The sequence below is a fragment of the Typopeltis vanoorti genome, chromosome 13 (assembly GCF_054136105.1).
Source record: "Typopeltis vanoorti isolate ZY-2024b chromosome 13, IOZ_Tvanoo_1.0, whole genome shotgun sequence".
In the NCBI taxonomy this organism is placed as follows: Eukaryota; Metazoa; Arthropoda; class Arachnida; order Uropygi; family Thelyphonidae; genus Typopeltis; species Typopeltis vanoorti.
The window spans coordinates 14,259,732-14,271,792 of record NC_143561.1 but is presented as its reverse complement, the minus strand read 5'-3'; the positions used below and the strand labels follow the sequence as shown (position 1 = coordinate 14,271,792).

Sequence of the window (12,061 nt, the reverse complement as noted above, 5' to 3'; positions counted from 1 at the left end):
TTAGTGTCACTGCCTTCCAAAGCCTCCACTCTTAGAGGACATAAGTCATCACTTATCATAAGTAGTACTCCACCACCACATTTTCCTTTCCTATCCTGCCGAAAAATGCTGTATCCCACCACTTCAATTCCTATTATTATATCATCCTTCGTCTTAGAGATCTCAATCTTTGTGCAGGCTGACTATCAGCACTGCCAATTCATCTCCTTTATTTCAGATACTCTTGGCATTAGTATAGAGCATAAAAATGTCACTGCTTCTATACCTATCATTGTTCCCCCTCTCGAACCCACTGGACTCAGTGTTACCTGATGTCGTTCCCCTTCCCCCAAGCACCCATTCCCACAAAGAGACCACCCCTGCTACCATCCACCCTGGGAATTCTAGTTTCCCTGCATTGACACACCGACTTGTTCAGAAAACAGCAATCTCTCCAGATGCCTTCGTCCTTCCTCATTCAAATGCAAGCAGTCTCCCTCATATAGTTCCCTTCTGTCCTTCAAGCATCCACATATTCCAATCTTGTCTTCTGACGCATTCTGGCTATTATGCTATTCAGTATTACTGCTTTTTCTGCTCAACTCGGATCTCTCAGATCTCTCGCTGCCCGAATAACTAGAGTTATTTGTTCCCACCGTCTCAATCATTTCATCCATCCATTCACTCCTCTTAATTGCCATAGCCACATTTTCCATCATCCCTCTAGGCAAACACACCTCTGGCATCCTATCTTGCACACCTGAGATTGAGTCTCCATACATCCCACCTCTAACCATTCTGTTCCTTGATTTCTCTCTTCTAACCCTTTCTCTCTCTGTTCCCCTACTCACCTGCTGTCCTGGCATCACTCTATCCCTGGTTCCAGCACTCCTTCGCATTTCCTCTCTCTGACTGTTTCCATTCTCCCCTCCTCTCTCATTCCCATAACTCTCTCTCACTCCCTCTCTTCTACTGTTTCTATTCTCTCCTCTTCTATCATTCCCAAAACTTTCTCTCGCTCCTACTCTGATTCGCCTTGCATTCATCTCTTCCATTCTCCATCTCCGTAAGTTAGTCACTTTTACTCACTATTCATTTATCCAATCAAAACCATCTCAAAAAACTTCAGTCATTCAAGCCTTCCACATTCGACTCTTATTTTCTCATTCATATTTCGCTCGTCATTCTCTCCTATCACACTACTCGTCTCCTGACATTCATTTCCCATTCCTGAAGCAACTAGGTCAGTTACCGAATTATCTAATTCATGATTGGGGAGGGGTATTATTGATGATAGCTGATGAACTGCAGCAAAGGAGAATTGAAGTTGTATCGCAGGATAGTGAAAGGAGCTCATTTGAGGCTATTTGGTGTGAGATTGAGACTGGCAGAATAAAATATACAGTTGGGTGCTGCTATAGACCAGGTGATGAAATAGATGTGGAGATAGTATGCATAGGGAAATTGATGAAATGAGTGGAAGGAGGGTAATTATTATGGGGGATTTCAACTATGGTAACATTGATTGGAAGGAGGAGAGGACACATGTGAGGAAGGAAAAGGATTTTATTCAATTATTAAAGGATAACTATCTGAGACAGCATGTAATTGAAAATACTAGGGGTGTGAGAGTGCTTGACCTGGTAATAGCATCTGAGAATTTGACTGTAATGAATATGAACATGTTGCCACCTATTGGTGAGAGTGATCATAAGGTCTTGACCTGGGAGGTGGCTAAAGGTGTGGAATTTTCGATTAAGACAGGGTATATGTGGAATTACCGTGCTGGCTAGTATGACAAGCTTGGGAGATTGCTTGGATCAGTGCCATGGCATGTACAACTGCAAGGGCTGGATGTCGATAGAGCATGGGAAGTGGTCAAGGAGCATTTACAGGAGGTTATGGCTGATTGTATACCTAGGGTCCGAATAGTAAAACAAGTAGGGGTTAAATGGATGAATAACACCATTAAGCTTGAGCTGCAAAAAAAGAAACAACTGTGGAGGGAATTTAAAGAAAGGGGTGACCTGCAGGCACACAAACGGTATAAAGTGCAGGCCAGAAAGGTAACGAGTGTGGTAAAAAAAAAAAAAAGCAAAAGCGGATTATGAAAGGAAACTAGCTTTGCAAGCAAAAGAGAATCCCAAACAGTTCTTTCAATATGCTGCAAGCAAGAAAAAAACTGTACACAGCAAAATGATTTTAAGGAATGACGATGGTAAGGAGGTCACTGAATCAATCGATATAGTGGAGTTACTGAGCGCGCACTTTGCAAAAGCATATCATCCAGGTGATGACATTGAAAAAATGAAGGAACCATTAGTTTATACGGGAATAGTGATGAATGAAGTGGAGGTGACTAGTCTATTACAGAACCTTAATGTGAATACATCTGTGGGATTGGATGGTATACTAGCACGGATCTTGCGTGAAGCGGCTAAGGAATTATCAGGGGCCCTTGACCATGTTGTTTAATCTGAGTCTCAGGTCTGGTTTAGTCCCGAAGGTGTGGAAAAGGGGAAAATAGTTTCACTGCATAAAGGAGGATCCAAGACTGCGGTTCCAAATTACCGACCGATCAGCATATCAGGAGTTGTTGTCAAGGTCTTGGAGAAAGTAGTCGAGGGAAAAATACAGGAATGGATTGATGAAAATGAGATACTGTACAGGGAACAGCATGGCTTTCTGAAGGGTAGATCATGCTTCAGTAACTTGCTCAAGTTTTATAACAAGATGACAGCTGAACTGGATAAGGGAACTGGGTTTACAGTGATACTGCTGGACCTGGCAAAGGCGTTTGACAGGATACCACATGGAATACTAATCCGTAAACTACAACATATGGGAATGGATATATAGGGTTGGTGAGATGGATATGTGGTTGGTTGATGGAGAGATATCAAAGAGTAGTTTATTCAGGAGTAGAGTCCAAAAGACGGCCTGTGACTAGTGGTGTGTCGCAGGGTACTGTTCTTGGACCACTGCTGTTTAATCTGTTCATTAACGATATAGGGAAGGATCTAGGTGGAACAATTCATTTGTTCGCTGATGATGCAAAGTTGGGTAGGGCAATAGTGAATGCAGAAGATGTCAAAGTCTTGCAGGATGACTTAGATAGATTGGAGTTCTGGGCTAAGGAGAATGGATGTCAATTTAATGTGACAAAATCTAAGGTTATGCATTTTGGGGTGAAAAGATTAGCAGTAGTATACCACATTGGTGGAACTGTACTCCAAGAGATTGATGAGGCCAGGGACTTGGGAGTGTTGGTGGATAAGGAGATGAAGTTTAGGGGGCACATTGCAAAAGTAGCTAAATCAGCTCATCAACTCACTTGGTTGTTGAAAAATACCTTGACAAGCAGAGACCAGCAAGTTATTGTACCTCTGTACCGAGCCTTGATAAGACCTCATCTCGACTACTGTGTCCAGATTTGGTCACCTCGGTTCCTTCTTGATGGGGAGGAGGTGGAGAGGATCCAGAGGCGAGTGACTAAGATGATAACAGGTCTATGGAATGAACCATATGAGAACAGGTTGAAGATTTGTGGGTTGCAGAAACTAGTTGATAGGCAGAGGAGGGGAGATATGATTGAGACATTCAAATTGCTAAAGGGATTCTATAGGATTAATTCAGAGGATATTTTTGAGATCAGGACTGGTGGTGGGAGAACTAGGGGACACCTATGGAAGCTGGGCAAGAGTGTGGTTAGCAGGGGTGTTAGAGCTGGATTCTTTACTTTTAGAGTGGTAAATGAGTGGAATAAGCTTCTAGAGTCTGTTGTGGGTGCTATGACGGTGAACGAGTTCAAGGCAAGGTATGATAGATACTGTGAGAATGTAATCGCATAGTTGTGTGGACATGATGTTTAGGGCCTTCCTCGATGAGTCTAAGGACTCCTGGAGTCGCCCGAAATAATAATAATAATGATTTCCTCCCACTGCATGCATTTTGCATATATACACACTCTCCCTCTCACCTGCCACATATCCAACTCCAGGGAAGCATGCATGCCACAAAGTCCTTTATGTTATGTATAATTGTTCTTAAATGGCGGAGAACTTATGTCACACCATTTGTGATTGCAGCTGCATCTGCCATGATTCCCAACTGCCAAATAACCAATAAAGTAATTGCTAAAAATATATATAAATGCTATATAAACACTGTATGATAGATATAGAGATATATAAATGCTATATTCAACTATACTAGGTAGCGAAAACATCTTCTCTTCCACCGCAAATGTTGCCAACTGTGACCTCTCCTTCTCTGTAACCCAAAAATAACATGCTATATAACAATGACACTCCCAGTTGCTGCCATAATGGGAAGATAAACATTTATCAAGCATTTCCTGCAATTCCCTGTGGAGATTTGGTCTTGGAGAGATCATTCCTAAACTGTATATGGATCATATGAGTAAAGAAGCAAAAATTAATCTTTTGCATGGCAAATGAGTGAAGTCTTGTGGTGGTGATTGTCTGAACGCTTTCAAGTCTTAGTCTTATTATATTGTGCTGTGGGAAGTTTGGTATTCCTCAATTAATCTTCAGACTTCCTGAAAACCTAGAAATTTATTATTATATGTGATATCTCCATGGGGTCTCTCATTGTGGAAAGACCTACACTAACCTTTATACACACAATACATTACTCATTCACTTTCAATCAACTAATTCTGGCAATCCATTCTGCTTATTTTCAAAGCAGGAAATCTAGTTTTCACACCTTTACTACCATACTTTTACACAACTTCCAGGGGGGGGGGGTGACTCCTAGTTCTGTCATGCAGTAAAAATTTTTTGTTCTTATGGAACCCCTTTAGTAGTCTGAATCTCTATTTTCTAACTATACTAAAACTTTGCAATCCACTTACCTTCAATCTATCATAAGGAACATTCCACAAAGCTGTCACCAGCTTGGTCACTTATCTCTGGATCCTCTTTACCACCTCTGCCCACGTGACCATATCTGTGCACTGCAGTAATAGATGCAGCCAAATCATAGCCATATAAAGAAGGATAGCTTCCTTATCTTAATGTTTTTTTTCCAACATTCAAGTAATCCTGTGAGTTTTGCCAACTTTTGTATTCCTCTGAACCTACTTTATCCACCATTACCCTCCTTTCCAAGTTTCTCATTAATTTCTTGCAATTTAGTACTATCAATGTGATACATAGTATGACACCTTTTCATCTTGAAGTATATAACTTTATATTTTGTGAGATTAAATTGACTACTGTTATCCTTTTCCTGCAATGCCAATTCATTAATATACAAATTAGAGTAGTGGCACTTCATTAGTTACTCTGATTTTCCTAGATTCCACTTCACCACAGACTACTCCCTGGTGTCTGTCAGCCATCCTCTTATCAGTGGCACTGGCTTTTGCCACCATTTTTCTTATCTAATTCTACTGTCAAAATTATAAAATGAGCAATTACTAAGGCTGGACCTACTTTTTACAAAGCTGTGCTGTCCACCATAGAGTATTATATTCCTATCCACACATTGCTGGATTTTACCATTAATCAACTTTTCCAATACTTTAACCTGAGGTAGGTTAAAGTATTGGAAAGTTGTTTTGTTATTTGCTACTTCTGGCTCCAAGACAGAAGTAGCAAATAACAAAACAATTAGTTCCATTACTAATTGAGGTACTCTTACCCTCTTCACTTTCTTGGAACCTTACAAGAACTGACTTAAACAATTTTATCACAGGCACTTACCACACGGATTGATGTGCCATCTAGTCCCCACTGTTGTTTTTTGTTAATGTTTTTCAACGTGCTGAGCACTTCCCATTCATCTTTTTCAATTCTCACATCAGTAACCACAAAACCTTCCCAATGGATGTGATCACTTTGCAAAGGTGTCAGTCAGCAACACAGCTTTCTGCTTCTGTTGCTATCCTGCCATTAGCATTGATTAAGGTCATGCTTTCATAATCATTCTTCCACTTATTATGTGACAAAAATACTCTTTACTTTTGTCTGCTTTTCTCATATGATTTGCCCTTTCCTACCATACTTGTCATCCCTCTTGCCTGCACTTTGTACTGCTCATGAATATACTGATCATGTTTTTCTTTATTTCCCCCACAGTATTTTCTTTTTCAGATATTGCTTTATATCTACTCATACACTTAACACCGCCTTGGTTTATCCTCCAAATCTTAGGTATGCAGTCTGATACTGCTGCTCTCAAACATTTCCTTCTTTTCTTGTAGCTTAAGCCATGGCTAATGATAAAATGATCATTAATTTTATCATCTGATATTAATGGTAAAATTTTTAAAATGCATCTATTGAATTTCTGTGACTTTTATATCAAGTTCATGTAATGTAATACTGATAAAATTAATTATAGGACCCTGCAATATTTCCTGCATCAGTTCGTACAAATCTTGACCCATGGGCAATACGACATGAATTTGAACTTTGGACTGCATTACAGCAGGCTAATCTCCATAGCTTTGTATCAAACTTACCGGGTCATCTATATTACAGGCTTGAAAAAGATGGAAGAAATTTAAGGTAAGACACCTTTGTGGATAATAAATTGCATTTTTTTTTCCTGATGTTATCTTTGAATCTGAAGTTGTATTTTTATGCTACATAACAGTACACATTTTAGTTGATTTATTGATTATACAGAGTACCATATATGTTCATTCTCATAGAAAGATATATCTATAAATTTGTGTGAATTCTGTTCCTAGTAAAAGATAGAGCTTTCACATGCATTCTGGTTTTGAAGAGTTAAAATTTTTTTTTTTTCAATAATTGTGAACTGAACAGCAATTTATTCATTAAGTTCAAAATTTCAAGGGAACCAGGGAATTGATTGAATGGCAGTATTGATATATACTGTGACGCTGAAGGAAAGTCCCCACTGATGGAGCACAATTTCACATCGATAAATTATAGAACCCAAGAAGTCTTGGGTTTACAAATTAAGCTAACAGTAATGTAAAATCACAATTTTCCTTTTTTACAAAAATGTAATGTCATTCAGTTATAAACTGATCATAGTTAAATCAAAATAAAGTAATTGTGTATGTCATGTTTGTATCAGATATTCAGACTAATGCATCATTTCTCTTCAGCAAGAAATTTGTTAGTAGTGGTAATTAATAGATTTTTTCTTGTTAAAGAAACATGAAGTTGTGGGCTCTTAATAACAGGGACCTGATTATACTGTGTATTTTTGAGAAGAGAATGAGTAGTAAGAAAAGATTTATTTTATACAGATGTGATTAGAGCCATTTACTTCTTACATGATAAGAACATCTAGAAAGGATAAAATTCCATTTATTTTTCCAGGTAAATTTGATTCTAGGATATTAATCACAAAAATAGTTTCTGTTCATCACCAGTGGTTCCAAATGTACAGATGTGAAGAATTCATAGAAATATATAATTGTTTTGGAATGGTATTCTTATAAAGAATAAATGCAGAACTCCATACAGCTGAAAATGATGTGTAGTAATCATACTTGGTTTGAAATGTATTTGCATTATAAGTTAGCTTCAGTTTCAGCATGGAATACTTAATAGATTATATCATAATATAAGATTTAAGATAGTGCACTGTTTCAGGAATCTGTATCTGGTCTGTGGAATTGTGCATATGGAATTGTGCACAAAGGGAATGCTTCAATAGAGAAGAGATAATAGAAACATTTAAGTTGGTAAGGGGATCTTACAGAATGGATGCAAGATTTCACATCCAACAATATGTGGAAGAGAGAACTTGGGATAATCCCTAGAAGTTGAGGATTTAAGAAGTGTATAGTCAAGAAGAATGTGTAGTTAAGAAGCATTTGATGTCAAAGTTCCCATAATATGAGTATTATCTGGAATGGGCTGCCAGTGGATGTTCTGTCTTGGGTAGATGCTTTCAAAAATATGATTTGCACCATTCTAAACATAAAAATTAAAGCAATTTGGTATCTAAGCTGTGGCTCTGAGAAGTATCATTGAAACAAAACCACAAATCTTGCTAAGATTATGCATTAAAATGTTTGTTTCAGTGTAGAAGAATAAACAACGTAAAATTCAAATATTACTTATCAAAACTGCATACGATGAACAATAGTTATCTTATTGTTACTAGGGGTGAGAGAGTGCTTGACCTAGTAATTACATCTGAGGATTTGGCTGTAACAAATATGACCACATTGCCACCAACTGGTGAGAGTGATCATAGGGTCTTGACTTGGGAGGTGGCTAAAGGTGTAGAATTTTCAATTAAGACAGGGTACATGTGGAATTATCGGGCGGGAAAGTATGACAAGCTTAGGAGTTTGATTGGCTCAGTGCCATGGCATGTACAACTGCAAGGACTAGAAGTTGATAGTGCATGGGAGGTAGTTAGGAAGTGCTTGCATGAAGCAATGGCTGACTGTATACCTAGAGTCCGAATAATAAATCAAGTAGGGGTTAAATGGATGAATAACACCATTAAGCTTGAGCTGCAAAAAAAGAAACAACTATGGAGGGAATTTAAGGAGAAAGGTGACCAGCAGGCACATGAACAGCATAAAGAGCAGGCCAGAAGGGTGACGAGTGTGGTAAGAAAAGCAAAAAAGGATTACGAAAGAACATTGGCCATGCAGGCTAAAGAGAATCCTAAACAGTTTTTTAGATATGTAGCAAGTAAAAGTAAAAATGTACATGGCAGATTGATTTTAAAGAATGCCGATGGTAGGGAGGTAACTGAATCAGTCGAGATAGCTGAGTTACTGAGTGAGCACTTTGCAAGAATATATCATCCAGGTGGTGACATTGCAGAAACGAATAAACCAGTAGATTATACGGGAATTGTGGTGAATGAAGTGGAGGTGAGTAGTCTATTGCATAACCTCAATGTCAATACATCTGTGGGATTGGATGGTATATCAGCTCGTGTAGTACAAGAATCAGCTAAAGAATTGTCAGTACCCTTGACCATTTTGTTTAATTTGAGTCTCGGGTCCGGGTTAGTCCCGAGCGGGTGGAAGGAGGGGAAAATAGTTCCACTGCATAAAGGTGGTTCCAAGACTGCTGTTGTAAATTACCGACCGATTAGCATATCAGGAATCATTGTCAAGGTCTTAGAGAAATTAGTCAAGAAAAGAATACAGGATTGGATAGATGAAAATGGGATATTGTATGGGGGACAACATGGTTTTGTGAAGGGTAGATCATGCCTCAGTAACTTGCTCACGTTTTATAACACAGTGACGGCTGAACTGGATAGGGGTAATGGGTTTACAGTGATACTACTGGACCTTGCCAAGGCCTATGACAGGATACCACATGGAACCCTAATCAGTAAACTGGAGCAGATGGGGATAGATATAGGGTTGGTAAGATGGATAGGAGGGTGGTTGAAGCAGAGATACCAGAGAGTGGTTTATTCAGGAGTGGAGTCAAAAAGATGTCTTGTGACTAGTGGAGTGCCGCAGGGCTCTGTTCTTGGACCACTGCTTTTCAATTTGTTCATCGATGATATTGGAAAGGATTTGAGAGGAAGTGTTCACTTGTTTGCTGATGATGCAAAGTTGGGTAGAGCAATTGTGAGTGCACAGGATGTCAAAATTTTACAGGATGATTTGGATAGTTTGGAGTACTGGGCTAGGAAAAATGGATGTCAGTTTAATGTGGCAAAGTGTAAGGTTATGCACTTTGGGGTGAAAAGAACAGCAGCAGTATATCGCATTGGTGGAACTGCACTCCAGGAGATTGATGAGGCCAGGGATTTGGGAGTGCTGGTGGATAGGGAGTTGAAGTTTAGGGGGCACATTGCAAAAGTGACTAAAATAGCTCACCAAATCACTTGGCTTATGAAAAATACTTTAACATGCAGAGACAAACAAGTTGTTGTTCCTCTGTATCGAGCCTTGATAAGACCCCATCTGGACTTCTGTGCCCAGTTATGGGCACCAGGGTTTCTTCGTGATGGGGAGGAAGTGGAGAGGGTCCAGAGACGAGTGACCAAGATGATAGCAGGACTGTGGAATGAACCTTATGAGAATAGGATGAGGATTTGTGGGTTGCAGAAATTGGACGATAGGCGAAGGAGGGGTGATATGATTGACATTCAAATTACTGAAGGGTTTTTATGAGATTGATCCAGAAGATATTTTTGAAAATATGACTGGTGGTGGTGGTGGTGGGAGGACTAGGGGCCATGCATGGAAGCTGGACAAGAGCGTGGTTGACAAGGGTGTTAGAGCTAGGTTTTTTACTTGGAGAGTGGTGAATGAGTGGAATAAGCTTCCAGAGTCTGTTGTGGGTGCTACGACCGTGAATGAGTTCAAGGCAAGATATGATAGATACTGTGTGAATGTTGAGTAGTTGTTCCAGACATGATGTTAGGGCCTCCCTCGATGAGTCTGTCGACTCCTTGGAGTTTCCCGGAACAATAATAATAATTATATGTAGTTGTGTAAACTCTCCCTGTATTAAGATCTCAGGGAAAGGGTTTATGAAATAAAATTGCTAATAATTTCCTAAATTTTAGGCATGAATAGTCTTGTTGCTTGAAATTAAGATTTGGATGATGCAGTGATCTTGATACATTCTGAAAAAGTGCTCATATCTGTAGATGCTTCTATGTGCCAACTTTGCATCATTCCAAATGTGTTCCGAAATGTTTTAAAATTATTATATCGGTACCTCCATGGAGTCACTCATCGTGGTAGAACCAATCTATCATACCTCTCCTTGAACCTATTAACAAAGCACTCACAACTGACTGGCAACCCATTCCACTCATTCACTACTCTCCAAGCCAAAAAAAAAAAAAAATCTAGTCCTTACATGCCTACTGACCACACCTTTATTCAACTTTCAAGGATGACCCCTTGTTTTGGTCCCTCTAGCCAAGTGCTGAAAAAACATTTGTGTATCTATTCTATAAAACCCTTTAAGCAACTTAAATGTTTCTATCATATCCCCTTTTTCTTCTATCAATGAACTTCTGCAATCCACACACCTTCAATCTATTCTCATACAGAACATTCCACAGGCCACTCACCATCTTGGATAATTGCCTCTGAATCCTCTCTACAGCTTCCTCATCCCCAAGAAACCCAAGAGATCAGAATTGAGCATAATAATGTAGATGTGGGCATATCAAGGCCTTCTAAAGAGGAATGACAACTTCCTTATCTTTACTTGTTAATGTGTTCTTCACTAGACAAGTAATCTTATGTGCTAATTTAGCAACCTTAGCAATATGTCCTCTAAACTTTAACTCTCTGTCTACCACCACCCCTAAATCTCTAGCATCATCTATTTCCTAGAGTACAGTGCCATCAATGTGATACATGGCTTGTAATCTATTTATCCCAAAATGCATAACTTTACATTTCTTCACATTAAACTGAAACTCATCTTTTACCCATACTGACAGCCTATTTAAATTGTCTTGCAAAATCTCCACCTTGTCTTGATTAACTATTACTCTACCTTTTGCATCATCAGCAAACAACTGAATATTTCCTTTCAGGTTATTTCCTGTATCATTGCTGTAAAAATTAAACAGCAATGGTCCCTGCATTGAACCTTGCAGCACACTGCTAGTCACCTGCTTTTGCCTTGATTCTGTCCCTCCATATACCACTTTTTGATATGTCTAGCAGCCACTCTCTTATCCACTTAACCAGTGTCATACCCATTCCCATTTGTTTTATTTGCATAACAGAGTTCCATGTGGTATTCTATCAAATGCCTTTGCAAAATCATGTAACCGTTTCCTTTCTTTTAGGCTTACACAGTGATCCGAATGCATTTTTGAAAATTATGGAGACAACTACCGTGTTTGAATAAAAACTTTAGTTTAATAGGCCGGCAAAGGTTGGTCGATTGGTAGAGCCTTTGCTACTAATGGCTCAGTTAAGTTTGAGCACAGTTAGTAGTTGGAAGGGGACCAATCGTTCGATGCTGTTGGCACACTCTCCCTCGATGAGTCTTTGGACTCCTTGGAGGTGTCTAATAATAATATAACTAAAATCTATATTCGACGTTTCGACCTTTATGTCAAGGTCATCTTCTGAAGCATACAAATATACACAGGAAACAAGCTATAC

At 39.1% G+C, this 12,061-nt stretch overlaps 1 protein-coding gene across 3 annotated transcripts in view; it reads left to right on the top strand.

The window, feature by feature from the left end:
• Nucleotides 1-12,061, top strand: part of LOC150099944 (multidrug resistance-associated protein 1-like) — a 491,400-nt gene that overhangs the window by 459,435 nt on the left and 19,904 nt on the right. For all 3 annotated transcript variants that reach the window (XM_090403119.1, XM_090403117.1, XM_090403118.1), the window contains one exon: nucleotides 6,352-6,518. In XM_090403119.1, the coding sequence (XP_090259245.1) occupies nucleotides 6,352-6,518 (167 nt within the window). The remainder of the gene's footprint in view (nucleotides 1-6,351; nucleotides 6,519-12,061) is intronic.